Source organism: Balaenoptera acutorostrata, chromosome X, assembly GCF_949987535.1.
Source record: "Balaenoptera acutorostrata chromosome X, mBalAcu1.1, whole genome shotgun sequence".
Lineage (NCBI taxonomy): Eukaryota > Metazoa > Chordata > Mammalia > Artiodactyla > Balaenopteridae > Balaenoptera > Balaenoptera acutorostrata.
The window spans coordinates 132,832,596-132,856,439 of NC_080085.1; the positions used below are offsets into that span (position 1 = coordinate 132,832,596).

Consider the following 23,844-nt stretch of genomic DNA (forward strand, 5'->3'; position numbering starts at 1 on the left):
CTATTTCCAAGATTTTGGATCATCCTTACTATCATTATTCTGAATTCTTTTTCAGGTAGACTACCTATTTCCTCTTCATTTGTTAAGTCCAGTGTGTTTTGAGCCTGCTCCTTCATCTGCTGTGTGTTTTTCTGTCGTCTCATTTTGCCTATCTTACTGTGTTTGGGGTCTCCTTTTCACAGGCTGCAGGTTCGTAGTTCCCGTTGTTTTTGGTATCTGTCCCCAGTGGCTAAGGTTGGTTCAGTGGGTTGTGTAGGCTTCCTGGTGGAGGGAACTAGTGCCTGAGTTCTGGTGGATGAGGCTAGATCTTGTCTTTCTGGTGGGCACTTCCACGTCTGGTGGTGTATTTTGGGGTGCCTGTGGCCTTATTTTGATTTTAGGGAGCCTCTCTGCTAATGGATGGGGTTGTGTTCCTGTCTAGCTAGTTGTTTGGCATAGGGTGTCCAGCACTGTAGCTTGCTGGTCGTTGAGTGAAGCTGGGTCTTGATGTTGAGATGGAGATCTCTGGGAGATTTTTGCCGTTTGGTATTACGTGGAGCTGGGAGGTCTCTTGTGGACCAGTGTCCTGAAGTTGGCTCTCCCACCTCAGAGGCACGGCCCTGATGCCTGGCTGGAGCACCAAGAGCCTTTCATCCACACAGCTCAGAATAAAAGGGAGAAAAAAATAGAAAGAAAGAGGATAAAATAAAATAAAATAAAGCTATTATAATAAAAAATAAGAAAAAAATTATTAAGAATAAATGTATTCAGAAAAAAAATTGTTTTTAATTTTTAAAAATAGATTTATTAATTTTTTATAGTAAAAAATAAGAAAAAAATTAAGAAAAAAAAATTTTTTTTAATTTTTTAAAATAAAAAATATGAAAAAACTTATTAAAAAATTTTTTTAATTTCTAAAAATAGAAAATAAGGAAAAAATTATTAAGAAAACATTTATTAGGAAAAAAAAATTTTGTAAGTTAAAACAAAAACAAAAACAAAAACACGGACGGACCTAACCCTAAGACTAATGGTGGAAGCAAAGCTATACAGACAAAATCTCACCCAGAAGCATACACCTATACACTCAAAAAAAAAGGAAAAGGGGAAAAATTAGTATCTCCTGCTCCCAGAGTCCACCTCCTGAATTTGGGAGGATTCGTTGTCTATTCAGGTATTCAACAGATGCAGATACATCAAGTTGTTTGTGGAGTTTTAATCCGCTGCTTCTGAGGCTGCTGGGAGAGATTTCCCCTTCTCTTCCCTGTTCGCACAGCTCCCGGGGTTCAGCTTTGGATTTGGACCCTCCTCTGCGTGTAGGTCGCCTAAGGGCGTCTGTTCCCCGCCCAGACAGGACGGGTTTAAAGGAGCAGCTGCTTCGGGGGCTCTGGCTCACCCAGGCCGCGGGGAGGGAGGGGTACAGAGGAGGCGGGGCGAGCCTGCGGCGGCCGAGGCCGGCGTGACGTTGCACCAGCTCGAGACGCGCAGTGCGTTCTCCCGGGGATGTTGTCCCCGGATCCCGGGACCCTGGCAGTGGCGGGCTGCACAGGCTCCCGGGAGGGGAGGTGTGGAGAGTGACCTGTGCTCACACACAGGCTTTTTGGAGGCGGCAGCAGCAGCCCCAGCGTCTCACGCCCGTCTCTGGGGTCCGCGCTGATCGCCGTGGCTTGCGCCCTTCTCTGGAGATCGTTTAGGCGGCGCTCTGAATCCCCTCTCCTTGCGCGCAGCGAAACAAAGAGGCAAGAAAAAGTCTCTTGCCTCTTCGGCAGCTGCAGACCTTTTCCTGGTCTCCCTTCCGGCTAGCTGTGGTGCGCCAACCCCTTCAGGCTGTGTTCACGCCGCCAGCCCCAGTCCTCTCCCTGCGATCCGACCGCAGCCCGAGCCTCAGCTCCCAGCCCTGCCCGCCCCGGCGGGGGAGCAGACAAGCCTCTCGGGCTGGTGAGCGCCGCTCGGCGCCGAGCCTCTGTGCGGGAGTCTCTCCGATTTTCCCTCTGCGCCCCTGTTGCTGTGGGATCCGCACTGATAGCTGCAGCTCGCGCCCTTCTCTGAAGTTCGTTTAGGCGGCGCTCTGAATCCCCTCTCCTTGCCCGCCGCGAAACAAAGAGGCAAGAAAAAGTCTCTTGCCTCTTCGGCAGCTGCAGACTTTTTCCCGGACTCCCTCCGGGCTAGCTGTGGTGCGCTAACCCCTTCAGGCTGTGTTCACGCCGCCAGCCCCAGTCCTCTCCCTGCGATCCGACCGAAGCCCGAGCCTCAGCTCCCAGCCCCGCCCGCCCCGGCGGGGAAGCAGACAAGCCTCTCGGGCTGGTGAGTGCTGCTCGGCGCCAAGCCTCTGTGCGGGAACCTCTCCGCTTTGCCCTCCGCACCTCTGTGGCTGTGCTCTCCTCCGTGGCTCCGAAGCTTCCCCCCCTCCGCCCCCCGCAGTCTCCGCCCGCGAAGGGGCTCCTAGTGCGTGGAAACCTTTCCTCCTTCACAGCTCCCTCCCACTGGTGCAGGTGCCGTCCCTATTCTTTTGTCTCTGTTATTTCTTTTTTCTTTTGCCCTACCCAAGTACGGGGGGAGTTTCTTGCCTTTTTGGAGGTCGGACGTTTTCTGCCAGCGTTCAGTGGGTGTTCTGTAGGAGCAGTTCCACGTGTAGATGTATTTCTACTGTATCTGTGGGAAGGAATGTGATCTCCGCGTCTTACTCTTCCGCCATCTTCCTTCTTTATATCCCATATAAATTTTATAATATACTTTTCCCTACCAACAAAAAAAATCCTCCTGGGATTTTAATAGGAATTGCATTAAATCTATAGATCAGTTTGGGAATAGCTGACATCTTCACTCTATTGAGTCTTCCAATCCATGAATGTTGCATGTCTCTCCACTTATTTAGGTCTTTTAAAATTCCTTTCATCAGTGTTTTGTAATTTTCAGTGTACAGATCCTGCATGTTTTGTTAGATTTAGGCCTAAGTATTTCATTGTTTGAGCTATTATAAATGGTATTATTTTTGTAATTTAAGTTTCCAATAGTTGGCTATTGCTACATAGAGATATGACTGACTTTGGTATGTCAACTTTGTATTCTGCAATCAGACTAAATTCACTTATTAGTTCTAGGAGCTTTTTTGTGGTGATCTTGAGATTTTCTATGTAGATAATCATGTCATATTCAGTTTTATTTCTTTACTTCCAATCTGCATGCTTTTAAATCTTTCTAGTTTCCTTCCCCAATTTACCTGCTGCCAACTGCTTTTCAGGGTTCTCAGATAGCTGCTCCATGCATTTGGTATGGAACAATCCTTAACTATCATTCAGTAGGATAGACAGGGTGATTCCATCTTAAATAGAGCCAGAACTGCAAAAGGCATATATTTTTAATTTTAACGGTTTCAATCAGATTGGTTTCAAAAAGACTGTGCTAGTTATCCACTAGCATTGTATGGTAATACTCTTTTACTCACAAGCCCACTAGTGATAATTATATTATAATTTTGCCAGTCTGACAGGTATAAATTGTTATCACAGTGGTATTCTATTTTATATTTCTCTGTAGTGAGATTGAAATTTTTAATCAAATTTTTGACCATTCTGACTTGTGTGTGTATATAAACACATACACATACGTGCTCCCACCCAAATTCATATGTTGAAGGTTCTAACCCCTAGTACCTCAGAATGTGACTGCATTCAGAGATAGGGTCTTTAGACAGGTAATTCTTTAAAATGAGGTCATTAGGGTAGGCCCTAACCCTATATGATTCGTGTCCTTATAAGAGGAAATTTGTACACAGACATGTGCACACACAGAGGAAAGACCACCTATAATCCAAGGAGAGGGACCTCAGAAGAAACCAATCCTGTTGACACCTTGATCTCGGACTTCTGGCCTCTAGAATTGTGAGGAAATAAATGTCTACTGTTGAAGCCACCCAGTCTCTGGGACTTTGTTATGGCAAGCCTAGCAGACTAATACAACATATATGTGTTTATATATTATTATATAATCATAGAAAAATATGTTTTAACATGGGCTACCTGGACACAAAATGATTAGTGGAAAGGTATAATATGGAAGGAGGAGGGAAGATAAGAGGGAAGGGAAAGCCAAATAAATATCAAAAAGATCATGTTGTACACTTTAAATATATACAATTTTTATTTGTCAATTATACCTCAATAAAGCTGCAAAAAAAGATGTTGGGTTTTTTTAAATGTACAATGTCGTGATTAATTTGACTGTTAAATTGTTATAGCTGGCAACTTTTTTACATATGTAAAATTGCATTCCCTTTGTATTTCATGTGTAATTTACTGATTGAGCACATTTCATATTAAGGATGGCTTATGTATGTTTGGGTAAATGAAAACTGTGTGTCTGATTTATCCTTTAAAAATAAACTTCACTGAATATTTGATGCCTTCTAAAAGAAAATATATGCATTATATGATCATATTTATGCATTTATATAAAATTGCATATGTTCATATGTAATAATTTTTAAGGAAATATGACTCTTATGTGGCATATAAATTAATGCATTAACTGCACATCAATTTGGTGTCCTCAGTTTCCCTTTATCCATTACCCACTGGACTCAAGTGCTGCTTTACTTACTGTGCATGATGTTGGAGACTTGGAACTCTGGATCCTGGGGCTGCACTCCATCTGCATTGGGGAGGAAGCGCTGAATATTCTCTGTGAGGTACCAGCTTTGATTCTCATCAAATACAGAAAACAGGATGACATTTCTCTTGTCTGACATCATCTATTAATTACATGCAATGAAAGGAAGAAAGAAATGCTACTAGTATTGTCAGGTAGAAATTAGCAGTCTATGATGGAAGTGATGGCATACATATGATGTATCTACAATCCTCTGGTTCAATGCCATTTCTCCCTAGGGTCACTATTGTGGCATGTCCCAGGGCCTGGGAGCAGTGAGTATATGTTTAGAGCAAATGTGTCCTCAGGGCAAGAGGGTGACTGGACCCATTAAACTTAGTTTCTTCTGGACCCAAGGCTATATGCTGGCTGATTGTTTTGGTAGAGTCTGTAGTCTCGTTCTCTCCATGTTCAGATTAGAGAATTTTCACTCTTTAAAGACCCAAGTGATTATTCAATGTCTTTCTTAAACAATTTAGTCAAATCAAGTAAGGTGAATGCCTTCCCTAAACTTTCATCTAGCAAATGCCCTTCCACAAGACTACCAGTCTATGAAAAATTAAAAATACAAAATAGAAGTAAAATAACAAAGCTAAGATGAACCATAAAATGTTTACTAACACTAACACTTTTCAGTTTTATGTTTACAAAGTTGAAAGTTTTTGGGGGAAGAGCTGTTTGTATATGAACCGAAGTCACGAGTTAGTCACTTGCTAATTGAATCCGCTAAGAGTTAATGTATAAACTTCACTAATATGTATAAAGTTCATTTTGTGTAAACTATTACTACAGAAATGAAAATGCTGAGGGGAGGAGATTAGAGAATATAGGTACATTTCAGTCCTCTTCCAAAAACTGATGGAAAACTATAATTAGGAAAAATTAGGAAAGATACTTGGCCAAACTGATGCCTCTCTGGGTTTGTGTGCCACGTGTTTTACCTGCATTAAAGTTCATAAAATGTTTTCAGACTAGTAGGAATCCTATATATCATAAATAACCAAATGGACATGTAGTCAAGCCTCAGCAATATGGCAATGAGTTATTTTGCAGCCAAGCAGTGAGTTTTTGTGAAGAATCAAGCTTTTTAAATTCAGAGTATTTAACTTAATTTTTTCTAAAATGGAAGAAGTGGTCCAAATTCTAACCATATTCTGAAATATTTTACATATTGCCTTGAATTTTGCTCAACAAATATTTACTGAACTCCCACTAAAATACCGCACACTATGCTAGATGCTGCACATGTGTTCCTTTTGAAGTGTCTTTGAATCACCCACAGTGAGACGTCCAGGGGAGACGTCTAAGCTACCATATACATTTGTGGGTCATCTAAAAATAGGTGGTAACTGATCATGTAAAAATGGGCAAGATCACTTACAGAGAGAGGAATTTTAGACTGAGAATGAGTATTATAGAAATAATCTAGGGCCCAGGCTCTCCTATCCATCCAGCAGGCAAGTTTATTATACCAAAGTCAAATTCAATAAAAGCAGTGAGAAACCCAGATCATTTCTTTTTTTGCTCAACATTGCAGACTACTATATTTTCTGCAGGCTATAGGTGGATGTCCACTGAGAGAATATAGGAAATACTATCTGGAAGTTCATGTACATCATCATTCCATTTTAGCTTCAGACCCAGCACTTGGAAAGAGATGAACTCACCTGGTTTCCTCTTTGATCTACAGATTCTTTGTAGCAGATGAGGAGAGGGCCAATGAGTCCTGAAGCTAGATCTCTCTCTAGATTAACGAAGCTTGAGTAATATCGGGTCAGGCACCGAGGATCTGATTTAGTCGGCCCATCTTCTACGGTCACTGTCCATTTATACTTGAATATCTCTCCTGGCACAATTGGCATATCTTTCAAATGCTTCACACCTACCCACACCCAAACCCCAAAATAGCTTGATTAGAAGTATAACAAGGCATATATTGGTAATCATGCCATTATTACAATGGCTCTACAAACTTATATGTACATATAAAGTTTCTCAATAAGTGAAAACTAAATTTGCACCTCTTATAAGTTTAAGATTCACACAACTTTTTACAATAAAAATAGGTTCAGGAGATTTCTGCTACCATGTTAGTTTGAGTTGAAATGAGCAGGTCTACCCACTAATAGAAATAATAGATAATAATATTTTTAAACATTTAAAATAGATAACTGAAAATGTATAAAGAAGAAAAAAAACTCAAGTGCCAAAAAAAAAAAGACACAACAAAGCCAGAGTGGCCTGAATAGATGCTGAAAGACTGCACACTGAAGTTTTAACTCACATGTGGTATCAAGACTTGTGGTATCTGGCCTCTGTGAGGAATGGAAGCAAGAATTAAAATCTGCCCTTGGGCTAAAGGGTCCTCAGGACAAGAACCGTCTGATTTTAGTAATTAAAACTCACTTTTGCGTATGTTTAATACCTAAAGATCCAGTCTATATCCATTCCCTAACCATAGGTCAGGGTTAACATAATAGGGAGTGAGGGTAGATGGGTATTAGAGGAAAGGGCAAATAGATTTTTGCTTAATAGGTCCTGCTGTGTGAGTACTCTCTCTCTGACAACACTATTTGGTCACCAATGCTTTCTGTGCGGCAGGTGCTGAGATGCTGGTCTTTTCTTAGGGTACATGTATGGTTTCCTTGGGGTAACCATCGGGACCTCAGCACCGCATACATGAGAGATGCTTACTTCAGTTATCCTTCTGCAGCCCTCCTCCCTCCCCAGCTCTTCTTACGTCTAGTGATATATGCAAGAGCCTATTATTTCTGGCATCCCTCACCCTGTCAGGCTGCCTTCTTAGGCAGGGTATCTTCAAAAGACAGCAAGCCAGCTACTCGCAACAGTATCTACTTTTTACAGAGAAAACTCATGCATCCTAGCCAGGTCAAACAGCAGAAGGGCAGACTGCTCCACTCTTACCCTCTCTTCTTATCTGCTAATTATGAGCAGTAAAGCCTTCAGAGTTCTCCACATAAAAAGCAAGTTACCAGGAATTGTATTTGTATATGCCCCCAAATTTCAGGGTACACATTCAATATCTCCCCAGAATTGTTACACTGCCCTTCTCCCATAAAGGAATTGCAAATCAATTTAGCATTAGAATTTTCACCAGCAACAATGAGTATTAGAAAACAGTGGATTGAAAATTATTTATAACCAGCCTATCCGTGGGAGGCATGCAGTCTTAGCCGGAGGTAACTCCTGGTGGAGACAGTATGTCTCTCGCAAAAAGCAAAGTCACTCAAGGGCTTTGCCCCCTTGCCTTGGAATGCACTCTTTTTCCCAGGCCTGAGGAATGTAAAAGAGATTAGCAAAGCTATCTCAGGCCAGGAGACCTCAGGGAACTGAGAGTCCTGGTTGTTCCTTAAGGCTGGGGGCTGTGTGTGAGCCTGGTTAAGGGAAGATAATATTCAAGGATGGTCGTTGTAAACTTGTTGACATCCGTGGTAGTGACTGAACTGAGACGATAAGCAATTCCATGGGATTATTGTCTAATAATGAGTTCCTCTTCTGTCTATATAAGATTCAGTAGATTCTAAATAAAGTGCCTTGCAACCATCAGTTGTCTTGGTCCTTCTGACCCCATACTCACGGGGCTATTCAGTCCCTTACCCCTGTCCGTAGGGACCTGGAAGACCCTCTGCGGTGGCTGGACCATCGCACCTATCTATACATCATATCATACTGAAGGACTCAAAGTTTCCCTCTATATACTAAATGTATTCAGAAGAAATACTTCCAGAAAAACAAAAGAAATCAAAAACCAGAAATGTACAAGATAGGAGCGGTAATGGCACTAGCCTACAAGTCCAAATAAAAAAAAATCCAAAGACGGCAGCTTTGTAGCAGGCCTAGAAAGCATATAATCCAAATTAGAATAGTAAGCTGGTGAACTACAAGAACATCTTTAGAAGAAAAAAGGATCAGATACCAATAAACAGCATGATTAAGAAGCTGGAAGACCTAAGGGATATGGTGAAAAGGCATACATTTCTTCTCCTGATAAAAGAAAAGAAAGTCGGGGCTTTCCTGGTGGCACAGTGGTTAGGAGTCCACCCGCCAATGCGGGGACACAGGTTCGAGCCCTGGTCCGGGAAGATCCCACATGCTGCGGAGCAGCTAAGCCCGTGCGCCGCAGCTGCTGGGCCTGCACTCTAGAGCCCGCGAGCCACAACTACTGAGTCCACGAGCCACAACTACTGAAGCCTGTGCACATAGAGCCCGTGCTCCGCAACAAGAGAAGCCACCGCAATGAGAAGCCCGCGCACCACAACGAGAAGTAGCCCCCACTCGCCGCAACTAGAGGGGGCCCACGTGCAGCAACAAAGACCCAACGCAGCCAAAAATAAATAAATTTATTTTTTAAAAAAACAAAACACTGCAACAAAATATTTTTTTAAAAAGTCTTTTTTCAGGAATACAAACACAAAAATTACAAGATCAGCATGGTCTTAATATAAAGCAAACTAAAATTTACCATGATTTTGAACTACTGGTAGAGAATAAAGAAGGATAATCCATTTGACCTTAACAGTAAAATCACTGGAACTGTAGACAAAAGAATAATCATAGCACCTAGTTCTGCAGTAAACTCATATACTTATAATAAGAAACACATACTAAAATAATATAAATGCTAGTTTTTTGACTTTTAAAGTTTAGAATAAATATATAGAAAAAGCAAGGAGTTATTTGAAATTACAGTGCAAAATGTAAATGTTATCAACTTTAGTTTTATAAAAGTAAAGGTATAGCTGGCAGCAGTGGGGAAATGGAAGAATAGAGAAGAAATGGGAAACTGTTGTTAGTACCTTAATGTATATAAAACGTAGGTATTTAGCATGGTTTTTAAATTCTAATGATAGCCAGTTGAGGAACTAAAAGCACTGATAAAAGTCTAAAACAACTGGAATGGGAAGAAGCACAATGCTAAATCCTCATTTAACACAAAATAAATATATAATGTCTAAAGCTGAAAAACAAAGGAGTAGCATATAAATGATTTTTTAGAGCTATAGAGATAACTACCAAAAATCTAAAACAGAAATGCTTAAAAATGGATGCCTCTAGGGAGTGGAACTTACAGCCTTTCAATATTTTAAGCATGTATTATTTTGATAAAATAAATATTCATCCCCAAGTAAAATTAAAGCAACAATGAAATACCACTTTTCACCCACCAGATTAGCAGGATTTTAAAAGGCTATTATCTTCTAGCTATCAAGGATGTGGGAAATTATATTTTCATACATGACTAGTAGAAGTGCAACTTATTACTTCATTTGGGGACAAAGGCCTGGCTGTTAAAAACAAAAATACAAATATTGTGACTCACAGGAAGAGCAGTGAACCCCAAGTAGGATAAATATGAAGAAAATCAGAGCCAGAGAAAAATGACATACAGGGGAAGAATGACTGAATAGAATTTAGGTATTATAAAGGCAAGAAGATAGTAAAACAATATTCTGAATGTGCTAAAAGGAAAAAGAAACCCTCTCAACCCAGAATTCTATGTCCAGCAAAATTATCCTTCAAAAGTGAAGGCAAAATAAAGACATATTTTCAAATAAAATAAAACTTAAGAGAATAAGGATGGTGGGGTGATAAATGTGCATGATTTTAGTTGTTATTGAGGCTGTGCCCTCATCTGTATCTACAGTTAAGGAAGACCTATAAAATTGAGGTAACACTTACCTTTTGGAAATCTCCCTGTGTGCAAAGGACTGACATCAGTGATTCCATGAGGGTAGATGTTATATGGTCGGCTTGCTTTATTCTTAAATATAATCTGAAAGTATAAATGAGATATAAGATCAGGTACAAGACAATTAGGATCAACAAGAAAAGTGTGGCCTACCTCCAGAAAACAAAAGCTGCCTTGTATCAACAGTATAGGGCTTTGAGCCTAGATAAAGCTCAAAATGTTTGTTCTTTTCATAAAATTGCTCAGACAGCTACTTAGGTTTCTCACTAAAGGTTCCTTTCCATTTATTTAAAATTATTTTAATCACTTCAGGAAGAATTCCTTGCACCTTCTGACATTAGTAATTGAAATTTGGATGTCTGCTGAGGACACTGCTTCCCCTCAGCCTTTCCCACCATTTGGGCCCTGAATTCCCCAATAGTAGAAGGGAAAACAGTGGTTCAAGTGATAAAATCTTCACTGGATGAGCAGGCATGACCAGGAGGACAGTTGATTACAGCATTAAGCAAGGGTGGCAGTTGGAATTGTCTGATTGCACGAGCTTTAAAAGAGAGGAAGGATAGAAGAGTGATAACATGGAAGCAGCATTAAGAACCCTGAACATATCAACTGGGCTCTATGTCTGAGGTTCTATGATATGAGGATAAAAAACCAACTTCTACTTGCAGCCTTTTAAAAAAAACTTATTTATTTAATTTATTTATTTTTGGCTGCGTTGGGTCTTTGTTGCTGTGTGCAGGCTTTCTCTAGGTGCGGCGAGCGGGGGCTGCTCTTCGTCGTGGTGTGTGGGCTCCTCATTGCAGTGGCTTCTCTTGTTGCGGAGCACGGGCTCTAGGCGCACAGGCTTCAGTAGTTGTGGCACCTGGGCTCAGTAGTTGTGGCTCAAGGGCACCGCAGGCTCAGTGGTTGTGGCGCACGGGCTTAGTTTCTCCGCGGCATGTGGGATCTTCCTGGACCAGGGCTCGAACCCGTGTCCCCTGCACTGGCAGGTGGATTCTTAACCGCTGCGCCACCAGGGAAGCCCTCTACTTGCAGTCTTGTCTTAAACCCACTCATTTGGTAAAACCCACTAACAGCCTATTCCTTGCCTGCACCTAAGCAGCAGTATGATGTAGGAGAAAAATCACACAGCTCTGCTTCTTTAAATTGTTGACCAAAAATCTCAAACAGACGCTCAAGCTACCTAGCTATCCTATTACGTTTTTCCTAGAAATTCACCTTCCCACTTAGTCAGCTAATATTTGCTTCCTGATCCTCACTCTCAGGTGCTTATTTTTTCCCTGAGAAGGGAGAAGCATTCAGAAAAGAAATTCCTCATCCTCCCACCATCAAATCTACCAACCTATATGCATATATGGCCATATTCTCTCCTGTTAAGATCAGCTCCTATCTAATCCAACATCTCCTCTTTTGTACTACTACATAATACAGTTCCATTTAAAAAAGTTCCTTTTAGAAGAGAAGAGAGAACCCAGAATTAGACCCACACAAATATAGTCAACTGATATTTGACGAAGAAGCAAAAGCAATAAAATGGAGCAAAAATACTCTTTTCAACAAATGGTGCTGGGACAACTAGACATCCACATGCAGAAAGAAGAAGAGGAAGGAGAAGAAGAAGAAGGAGAAGGAGAAGGACAGGGAGAGGGAGTGGGAGAGGAAGGAGGAGGAGGAGGAGGGAGAAGAATCTAGATGCAGACCTTACACCTTTCACAAAAATTAACGCAAAATGGATTATAGACCTACAAAATTGATTTGGAATTCTTCTGTATGTGAGATTTGCCTCTACTCTTCCATTTATTTATTCATTCAATCATTTATTTATAGCAGTATATACTCATGGATATTTATTTTATACTTTAAGGTTTACTCCAATATTACTTTATTTTATTGCTCATATTCTTCCACCTTGGCCGTTAGAAGCTCCTGTATTTCTTTAACATTGTCCCATCCTTTTATTTTTTGAGCACTTTCTTACTTTCTGGAACCACAAGATTCTCCAGGCTCATCTTATGTTTTCCCTGGCCCAGCCCTAGAATCATCCATTCTCCAGATGGCCTTGGTTCCTTTCATCAGAGAATGGTATTAGAAACCAAGATCTGGGTGTGCTCATTGCTACTGGGATGTCATTGCTTCTAGATCCTCTCAGTGGACAGCACTAGGAAATATACTAACCTAAACATACACACACATATGTAATTATTTCTGTATGCATCCATCTATCTATATTACGCAAACATGAACTCAAAGTAATGTCTGCAAGTCTAATCCAGTATCACATGATTTATTCTAGCCTTTCCTTTTTGTTTATTTATAATTACCCTCTTCAACAATGACAAATATAGCTCCCACTATGTCATTCATTTACTTAATCTTCAAATAATAACAGTTTTGTTTATTCATTTCCAATCTTAAAACTCTTTTTCTCCTAAGAATACTGGCTAGGATTTCTAGTAAAATATTAAATACAGGTGGTGATACTTGTTAACTGTTTCTTGTCCTGATCTGATCTTAAACAGGATTTCTGAGTTTCACCACCAAGTACGATTGGTGCCTATAGATTTTTTTTTTTTTGGTGCCTATAGATTTTCTTCAGATCTTTATCAGGATAAGGATGTCCTTTGTGATCCCAATTTCCTATGACTTTTTATTATGGATGGATGTTGAATTTTGATTAATATTTGTATGAAACTATTGAGATTTTCAAACTATATTTTACCCTTTTATGTGTTAATATGGTGGATTACCATATTTGATTTTCTAATGTTAAATTCATCTAGTACTCCTCGGATAAATCAACCAGGTCATAATGTATTATCTTTTAAATATATTGCTCCATTGGGTTTATTAATTTTTGTTTAGGATTTTTTGAATCCATGTTTATAATGCAATTGGTCTGTAATTTTAATTTTCCTTTCTCATACTGTCCTGGTCAGGTTTACAACTAAGGTTATGCTAGCCTAATAAAGAACTGGTGGGTCTTTACTTTTTTCTTATACTCTACATTTAAAATTTTAATATAAAATTATATATTCCTTGAATATTGGTATAAATCACCAATAAAATGGTAATTCTTGCTAGGTTGATAGTGATTTTCTTTCAACACATTAAAGACATGATTTCATTGTCTTCTGGCTTCCTCTGTTGCTTTTGAGAAGTAAGCTGTCAATTTATGTGGCAGTTTTAAAACATGGTTCCCAAATTCTTTGACACTCCTCCCAACAAGAGGTAGGCCAAAGTTTCCCTCTCCTTGATTCTGGGTGGGCTTTGACTGCTTTTACTCAGATTATGCCATGAAATGCTGTGTGACTTCTGATGCTGGGTCATTAAAGGTGAGGCACTTTCTGACTGGTTTAGTGGAACACACACAGTTGGAGTCCTGAGCTGCTAATATGCTTTCTGCTCTATAAATTGGCCTTTTTTAGATATTTCACAAAATTAAACCATGTAATATGTCTTTTTTGCTTGGCTTCTTTAACTTATCATAATGTTTTGAGTTTTATCCATGTTGTATCATGTATGAGTAGTTCATTTCTTTTAATTGCTGACTAGTGTTCCAATTATATGGGTACACTACATTTTGTTTATTCATTCACCGATTGGTGAACATTTGAATGGCTTCCAATTTGGGGCTATTATGAATAGTGCTGCTATGAACATTCACAAACAAGTCTTTGTGTGGACCTATGTTTTCCTTTCTCTTGAGTATATGCCTAGAAGGAATTGCTGGATCACATGGTAACTCCATTTTTAACATTCTGAGGAACGGACGAACTGTTTTCCAAACTGCATCCTCACCAACGCTTGTTATTATCTGCCTTGTTGATTATAGCTATTTTAGTGGGTGTGAAATGGTACCTCATTGCGATTTTGATTTGCATTTCCCCAATAGCTAATAATGTTCTCAGCATCTTTTCATGTGCTTATTGGTCACTCCTTTATATATCATCCCTGGAGAAATGTCTATACAAATCCTTTGCTTATTTTTCAGTTGGATTATTTGCCTTTTTAATTTTTTAATTTATTTTTTAAACATTTATTTATTTATTTGTTTTGGCTGTGCCAGGTCTTAGTTGCGGCACGCGGGATATTCATTGTGGCATGCGGGATCTTTAGTTGTGGCATGCATGCGGGATCTACTTCCCAGACCAGGGTTCGAACCCAGGCCCCCTGCATTGGGAGCATGGAGTCTTACCCACTGGACCACCAGGGAAGTCCCTATTTGCCTTTTTATTATTGAGTTGTAAGAGTCCTTTATAAATTCTGGATACTATTCCCTTATCAGATATATGATTTGCAATTATTTTCTCCCATTCCATGGGTTGTCTTTTCACTTTCTGGTTGGTATCTTTTGAGGCACAAAAGTTTTTAATTGTGATGAAGTCCAATCTATTTTATCTTTTGTTGCTTGTTGCTTTTGATGTCGTATCTAAGAAACCACTGTATAATCCAAGGTCACAAAGATTTACTCCTGTATATTCTTCTAAGGGTTTTAGTTTTAGCTCTCACATTTATATCTTTGATCCACCTTCAATTTGTGTATGGCATGGAAGTGGTCAAACTTCTTTGTTTTTCATGTGGGTATCCAGTTGTCCCAGTACTATTTGTTAAAAATACTATTCTTTCCCCATTGATTGGTCTTAGGACATTTGTGAAAAGTCAAGTGTTCACCTCCTACACTGCTGGTGGGAACATAAATTGTTGCAGCCACTGTGGAAAACAGTATGGAGGTTCCTTTAAAAAAACTAAAAATAGAGCTGCCATATGATCTAGCAATCCCACTCCTAGGCATATATCCAGAAAAGATGAAAACTCTAATTCTAAAAGATACATGCACCCCTATGTTCACAGCAGCACTATTTACAATAGCCAAGACATGGAAGCAACCTAAATGTCCATCTACAGATGAATGGATAAAGAAGACATGGTATATATATACAATGGAATACTACTCAGCCATAAAAAAGAGTAAAACAATGCCATTTGCAGCAACATGGATGGACCTAGAAATTATCATACTAAGTGAAGTCAGTCAAAGAGAGACTAATTTCATATGGTATCACTTATATGTGGAATCTAAAAAAATGATACAAATGAACTTATTTACAAAACAGAAACAGACACACAAACATAGAAAACGAACCTATAGTTACCAAAGGGGAAAGGGGGGGGGGTGTCAAATTAGGAGTATGGGATTAACAGATACAAACTACTATACATAAAATAGATAAGCAACAAGGATATACTGTATAGCACAGGGAATTATACCCAATATTTATAATAACCTATAATGGAGTATAATCTGCAAAAATACAGAATCACCATGCTGTACACTTGAAACTAACACAATCCTGTAAATCAACTATACTTCAATTAAAAAAATAAGTCAAGTGTTCATAGATATGTAGGTTTATTTCTGGACTCTCAATTGTTTTCCATTGATCTATATATCTATCATTATGCCAGTACCACACTGTCATGATTACTGTAGTTTGTGGTAAGTTTTGAAATTGATGTGTGAGTCCTCAAACTTTGTTTTTTTTTTTCCCAAGATTCCTTTGTCAATTAAGGGTCCTATGCAATTCCATCTGTATCTTAGGATCAGCTTGTTAATTTCTGCAAAAAAGGCAGTTGGGATTTTGATAGGGATTCAATTTGGATCTATAGACAAATTTGGAAGAGTCTTAACAGTAAGTGACTCTTCCAATCCATAAATATCATATGTTTTTCCATTTATTTAGATATTTAAAAAATTATCTCAGTAACAATTAGTTGTTTTCACTGTACAAGTGTTGCACCTTTTTTGTTAAATTTTTCCCAAGTTATTTCATTCTTTTTTATGTTATCATGAATAAAACTGTTTTCTTAATTTCATTTGCAGATTTTTCATTGAAGTGTATAGAAATACAACTTATTTTTTAGTATTGATCTTGAATCTTACAAACTTACTGTACTTGTTTATTAGTTCTAATAGCTTTTTAGTAGATGCCTTAGGATTTTCTGCAGAAAAGATCATATCATCAGCAAATAAAGACAGTATTATTTCTTTCTTGCCAATCCAAATGCCTCTAATTCCTTTTTTTTTTTGCCTTATTGCATTGGCTTCCAGTTCAGTATTAAATAAAAGTAACAAGAGTGGACATCTTTTTTTTTTCTTTTTTTTTACTGTATGATCTCACTTATATGTTGAATCTAAAATACAAAACAAACAAAATGAAAACAGACTCACAGATACAGAGAACAAGCCAATGGTTGTCAGAGGGGAGGGTGGTGGAAGGGCAAAATAGGTGAAGGGGGTTAAGAGGTACAAACCTCCACTTAAATAAGAAATATGCCATGGAGATGTCATATACAGCCTAAGTAATAATATTGCAATAAACTTGTATGGAGACAGATGGTTACTAGACTTACTGTGGTGAACATTTCATAATGTATGCAAATATCAAGTAACTATGTAGCACAGCTAAAACTAACATAATATTGTATATCAACTATATTGCAATTCAAGAATAAAATAGAAGCCTTTTCTTCTAACTCCAGTATCAGTCTAGAGTCTTGCAGCAGTGGAGGAAGGTTGATCTTGCTGGAGTTTGCTACTTACCAATTTTCTGGTAATTTGATGTTTGTGGTACCCTCCATTTCCTAGTATTGTATGAATCATGTGTAACTTTATTTGTACTCCTTGTACACCTCATGGGTTTTTTTTAAAGATGTGTGGACAGATTTTGGTTCAGGTAGATGACATAATTCTCTGGACCTTGGCATAACTTATCTGTTATTTCTTATTTTTTTAAGTTATTAATTCATTTATTTTGGGTTGCGTTGGGTCTTCATTGCTGCACCTGGGCTTTCTCTAGTTGTGGCGAGTGGGGGCTACTCTTCGTTGTGGTGCGTGGGCTTTTCATTGCGGTGGCTTCTCTTGTTGCGGAGCACGGGCTCTAGGCACACGGGCTTCAGTAGTTGCCGTGCATAGGCTCAGTAGTTGTGGCGCACGGGCTTAGTTGCTCTGCGGCATGTGGGATCTTCCTGGACCAGGCTCGAACCCGTGTCCCCTGCATTGGCAGGCAGATTCTTAACCACTGCACCACCAGGGAAGTCCACACTCCTATATTTTCTTATCAAAGTATAATATTTTGCCTTTTACATTTACATCTTTATTCACCTGGAGATTATTTTTGTGTATAATGGCAGGTAATACTTTAATTTTTGTAATTAAAAATTAAATTTTTAATTTAATTTTTTCCTATGTGGAGAGTCAATTGCTCCAGCACCACAAATTTTTCCTATGTGGAGAGTCAATTGCTCCAGCACCACAAATTCACACTTACAAAGGTTCCTCATCTGTTCAATTGTGTTCAAAACCAGCTGAGCCTTTCACAACATCTTTAACCGCATCCAATGAGCTTATCACTCACCATGCCCTTCTACAGCAGCATTATTTTCTTGCCAAACCAGACTACATATTGCATTCACTCTTCTTGAAATATGTTCTCTCCACAAGTCCTGTTCTCTTTTTTCCTTATTAAATTGTAAACTTCTTATGAAAAAAGACATTGTCCAGTTCGTTTTTGCATCCTCCATACTTGGCATTGATTGAGTTGATTTTCAAACACTCTTCAATTTTATTCTGAATTTGACCCTTATAGGTGGGAACGCCCACCTAGTATAAGCCATACCTTTATATTTAGGTTTTCATGCAGAAGAAAAACGCTTGTCTTTCATCTGCTTTCCCACCAAAATATGCCTAGTGTTTCTAAATCTCTTTTAAAATTTTAAACAGAAACCTCAAAAAACTTCTAATGACTAGGAACCCAAGTCATCCTTTCTGCCCCGTTTGTAGAACAGTCCGTGCTTGGGGTCAACAGCGAAGTTAGGAGACACCGTCTGCAGGCCTGGCCTGGCCTTGACCCTTTGCTGCGATGCCAGCAGTAGGCTGACCCAGTTTGGAGCTGGGGCGATGCTTCCGTGGACGTGTTCGCATCCATCATCCTTCCCTCGTCTCGACCCTGAACACAAATAGCAGGATGTGGAAATTACCTCCCAAGTCACTGTCTATCCTTGTATGGAATGCTGGGGTGTCAAACTTGGCTGCCAGCCTTCCTGAAGACAATTTTAGCAGCTCCCGACGATTTTAGGCAGGAGCTGCCGATGGCACAAAGTTCTCAGGCAACTTCTAGAACCTTTCGCCAGCTTCCCCTGCTGCCAGGTCACCATTTCGGTCAGGCAGAGACCCTCCGGTTCCCCTTCGACCGCTGGACTGGGCGTCCCAGTTAGTTCTGGGTGACTTAAGGCCACGTCAAGAAAACAACTGAAAGGGCAGATTCGAGGACGTGGAGACCGCCCCGTGCCCACCCGGCACTTTCCCGAGTCTCCGCAGGTGCAGCGGGGTGGACGGGGGGCCGCAGCGTCTGGGCAGCAATGGCGTGATGGGGCGAGTGGGGCCTCTGCGCCCCCGGAGCTGCCGCCCCTGCCCCTGCCCCGCCAAGAGTGGACATCTTAACTTGTTCCTAATCTCAGGGGGAAAACATTTAGTCTTTCAGCATATTATAAGTTTTTCTTAGATGTTCTTCATCAAGTTAAGGACCTTGCATTGTGTTGCTAGTTCACTGAGAGTTTTTTCTATCATGAATGGGTAATGGATTTTGTCAAGCCCTTTTTCTTCACGTATTACATGATCATGTGCTTTTGTCCTTTATTCAAGTAATATGTTGTATTGCATTAATTTTCATATGTTGAACCATCCCTACATTCCTGAGATAAATCTCACGTGATTATAGTGTATGATCTTTTTAAAATGTTGCTAGATTTGGCTTAATAACGTGGAGGATTTTTGCGTCTATATTCACAAGGAATTTTGAACTATAGTTTTCTTTAAAATTTTTGAGACTTGGTTTGTGGCCTAATGTATAATCTATCCTGGAGAATGTTTCTTTTATATTTGAGAAGAATATGTATTCTACTGGAGTTGGGTGGCCTGGTCTGTAGATGTCTGTTAGGCCTAGTTGGTTTATAGACAAAATGAGATTAGCCATTTGTTGATAACTGTTGAAGCTGAGTGATGGGTTCAAAGAAGTTTATTTTACTATTCTCTCCACTTCTGGGTATGTTTGATAATTTCTGTATAAAAAGTAAAAAATAGTCCTCAAATTCTCACATTAACAGAAAAGCCTTATAGGATTCAGCATATATGAGCATAACTTACAAAAACGAAAGAATGAGGTAGAACTATATATATTGATATGAAATGATATCTAAGATATATTGTTAAAATCTACATAGTGCTTCTGTTTTTGTGTGAAATATGTGCACATACACTTGTATATGTATATACTCTTTCTGAAAGGGAATATAAAAAACTGACAGCAATGATAGCTGGTCAGACTATGGGACTGGAAGTCTGGGAGGAAGGAAAGCTTGCTTTTTCTCGCATAATCTTTTTTGCCTTTTGAGTTATTTGTACTGGCTAATTCAAAAATAGGTAAATAAAATTCATGAAGAAAAACTGTACATTAATAGTTAATTAAAATTTTAAAGAAGTAAAATGAAGGTAGACATGCCCTACAAATATCAAAACATATCACAAGGTTGCAGTAATTAAAACAGTGTGGTAACAGATCAGTTAAACAGAACAGATTTTATCATTTTAGTATATAATAAAAAAGGCATTTTAAAATTAGTGAAGAAAGGATTGATTGGACCAATTGGCTGTCACTTGGGGAAATCCCTATTTGACACGATGCTCTATACCCAAAAGTGACTTCCAGAGCAATTAAAATGCTTATTATGAAAATAAAACTGTAAATGTAAAAGAATAAAATATAGTAGACCATATTTATAATCTCTTAGAGGTAGTGAAGATGTTCCTAGGCAGAAAACATAAATGAAAAATATCCAGAAAAATATAAATTTAAAGATTGAGGGCTTCCCTGGTGGCGCAGTGGTTGAGAATCTGCCTGCTAATGCAGGGGACACGTGTTCGAGCCCTGGTCTGGGAAGATCCCACATGCCACGGAGCAGCTGGGCCCGTGAGCCACAACTACTGAGCCTGCGCGTCTGGAGCCTGTGCCCCGCGACGGGAGGGGCCGCGATAGTGAAAGGCCCGTGCACCGCGATGAAGAGCGGTCCCCGCACCGCGATGAAGAGTGGCCCCCGCTTGCCGCAACTAGAGAAAGCCCTCGCACGAACCGAAGACCCAACACAGCCAAAAATAAATAAATAAATAAATAAAGTAGCTATTAAAAAAAATTTAAAAAAAAAGATTGAGAAAAGATCTTGACTACATAAAGACTGAAAATTTTTATAGGACAAAAGACATCACAAAGGAGTTAAAGTACAAGTGAGAGACTGAGAAAAATATTTGAAAGATAAATAACAATGTGTTAATATTCATAATGCATAAAACCTTTTACAAACATATAAGCAAAATATAGCCATGTTAAGAACGCTGCCTGCCATATCAGTAAACAAAGGATGTCGAAGCCATCAGTGAGCCCTGAGGTAACTCAGGAGAGGAAACAAAGAATGCCCGGCTGTCTAGCAGTCATCAGACTGCAGCCACACCCAATGGTGCAGCCTAAGGAAACGCAGGATGAGAAAGCACAGGATACTGGCCCCAGGTAGCTGAGGTGCAGTTCAAAGGAATGATTTCAATAAGCCCAGACTCTTGCATCTTCCCATACATAGAAAAGTGCTAAATTCCTTAACTCGGGATATCTGGTTTTCTTTACTTAACAGTAATCTTTTGTTCCTACTACCTGCTGTTTGTTGCAAAACTCCTATATACCCTGGCTCCCCGCTTGCCTCCTTGGAGCAGTTTTCTCAGGGTTACTTGAGATGCTGTCTCCCGGGCTTGAAGTCCTAAGAATGTCCGCTGAATAAAACATAACTCTCAACTTTTAGGTTGTGCATTTTTTTACGGTTGACATGACCATCTATCTATCTCTAAACTGATTGTGAAAACATAACTCCCTATTTTTTAAAACCACTGTTATTTGAAGCGTAAGTATTGTTAATATGCTATATCAAGGGTCAGGAAACATTTTCTGGAAAGGGACAGATAGTAAATGCTCTAGGCTTTGTGAGCTGTATCTACTCTCTGTCACATATTCTTCTTATTATTCTTTTCCTTACAAGTCAAATGTAAAATCCTTCTAAAAGTTGTAGAAGGATATGTATGAAAGTCTAAGCAATGAGTATTTCAAAGGAGTGTCAGGTTTAATGGGTGGCATTAAATATTTTGTTCTATAATATTTTAAAACAAATTTATAATCCACATTTATTTGCATAACATTTATAATTTTTAAAAGATCCTGCCCATTGGAGACAAGGCTGAATTATGAAGTTTTAAAAAACTCAAAACCCTCCAGACTTTGTCTTCTTACCCAACCTTGTATGTTTTCCTCAACTTACCAAAAGTGTGTCTCCAACTTCTCCATAAAGTAAAGGTCCCAGGATTCCTGATTCATACTGCATAGCTTCACGAGTCTTAAATGTTTCATCTGTGTAAGCTATAAATCGGACTTTTTTGTACTTCCTACCAATCCGCTGAGGACCATTGTTCAAATACAGACTTTTATAACTTCTGTGTGAGACACAAAAAGATGAGAGGTTGGAATGGAGAATTCTAGGTAAAGGACAGGTTGCTAAAATCCAACTCTAAAATAGCTCATATGATTTAATCAAGGAAAGGAGTGAGAAAAATATAAGCATCTCTGATGTTTAGCTATGTTAATTTACCAAACATATTAATGCCCATGCCATTTGATTCTATACCTGTACCTCACCTTAGACATGGCTTAAGAATTTGTTGTTCTGAATAACTGGGAAGAATTTTTGATTACGGGGAAGAGATAGCGCCAAGGGTCAAAAGGTACTTGCCTGTCACTGGAGGTAAGGACTGAGGGGGCATAGTCCCAGTCTTCCTCTTCAGCAGCGATGTAGTGGACCCAGGTTTTAGGATGCTTCTTCGCAACTGAGCGGATTTGGATAAAGGGAGGAGCGCTGTCACCGTCAAATCTGACCACGTCCATGTCAGAGTCATAAAGATCATCATAATCTTCTTCTTCATTACTTTTCTTCCACATGTGGGGTTCTTCTGGGCAGCTATCTACTGTGACATAAGCTTCCATACCATCTGGAGTCAGACAAACGAATGTCAGGTTCCAATGAGATTTTCTTGCCTTAACTCTTATGACTTTGTTCTTCCTTGTTAGGCCTTCAAGGCCTTAAGTATTCCCTTCTCCACACCAATATCCTTTCTTGCCATTGTCCTATATGTATTACCTTCCCCATATCTGGTACTTTCTGGTTTCTTCCTGTGGTCTTTGCACTCACCATTTCCCTTCTGCCTGACTCTCCTCCAATATATGTTTTACCCCTTTTTCAAGACTCACTCATTTGCTCACAATATCCATTTGTATTTGCTATATAATGCTCTGGGCATCACTACTGATATCCTGGAGCCCTTATGATTACAACCTAGACAGTGCACTTTTTTCCTTTTCCCTAAATTTCTCATAAAACATCTCTTCAGCTATGACCCCAAATCCCTCTGTCCATAGTACTGAAGCCTATTTAATGTGATCAGGCTGGGAAAACAATGATACGCTGTCCTCCTCACTCCTGCCACCTCATTTTCCCCTCCCTATATCACAGGTAGATTCACCAGTACATTCACAAGTACTAATAATAATCAAGCCCTCTTATACTCAAGGTGAAATATTTGCTCTGAAAACTGGCAACTAGGGAATCTCAGTTGAGGTCTAACATAATCCTATACTGGACAGTGGACAGTAAATTCCATTAAAAGAAGAGCTGGATATTTATAATACTCATTTTTAAGATCCACAGATATTACCATGTTGGTGGGAAGAGATATGACAAAACAGTAGAAACTGGCCAAGGTCCATCAGGAGTGTCTGAGCAGTAAGGAAAGTTATTGGTGAGATCTCCAAAGAAGCCTGGCGATGGTTCCTCACAAGAAATGTGTGGCCTTCGAGGAAAACTGAGTGCACTTCAGGGGTGGTGCCCATCCCAATCACATGCCAATAGACTGATTTCTTATGACATCCAATCAGACCTGTAAAGTAAGAATAACACGGCTATAATCAAGAAGTAGAGAATTTGAAATGGAAAACACTTTCTAGGATAGGATGAACAAATTGTCCTTACAAATTTTATTATCTTGACTTGGAACCAAAATTTCCAAGGACACTGGGGTACTGTCAAACTAACAGCTCTTGCCAAAGTCATCAATGACTATCATGCTGCTAAATCCAATGGGTATTTTTCAGTCTTCACCTGCATCCGTTGACCATTCATTTCTTCTTGAAATTCTCTCCTCCCCTGGCCTCTGTTTCAACAGAGTTTTGTTCCCCTAAGGCTTAGACTGCTCCTTCTTCTGTCTCATTTTGTGACTGCTCCTTCTTTACCCATCCATTAAATGATGGATCACTCCAGGGCTCATCCCTAGGCCTTATTCTCTTGTTAATCAAATTTTCTCCCTGAAT

The 23,844-nt window shown here is 39.4% G+C and overlaps 1 protein-coding gene across 3 annotated transcripts in view; it reads right to left on the reverse strand.

Annotated features, from left to right (window-relative positions):
• The window catches only part of F8 (coagulation factor VIII), a 130,596-nt gene that overhangs the window by 79,774 nt on the left and 26,978 nt on the right, over nt 1-23,844 (reverse strand). For all 3 annotated transcript variants that reach the window (XM_057537753.1, XM_057537755.1, XM_057537754.1), the window contains 6 exons: nt 23,193-23,414; nt 22,214-22,469; nt 21,746-21,917; nt 10,327-10,420; nt 6,294-6,508; nt 4,579-4,729 (listed from right to left, as the gene is read on the reverse strand). In XM_057537753.1, coding sequence (XP_057393736.1) covers nt 4,579-4,729; nt 6,294-6,508; nt 10,327-10,420; nt 21,746-21,917; nt 22,214-22,469; nt 23,193-23,414 — 1,110 coding nt within the window. The remainder of the gene's footprint in view (nt 1-4,578; nt 4,730-6,293; nt 6,509-10,326; nt 10,421-21,745; nt 21,918-22,213; nt 22,470-23,192; nt 23,415-23,844) is intronic.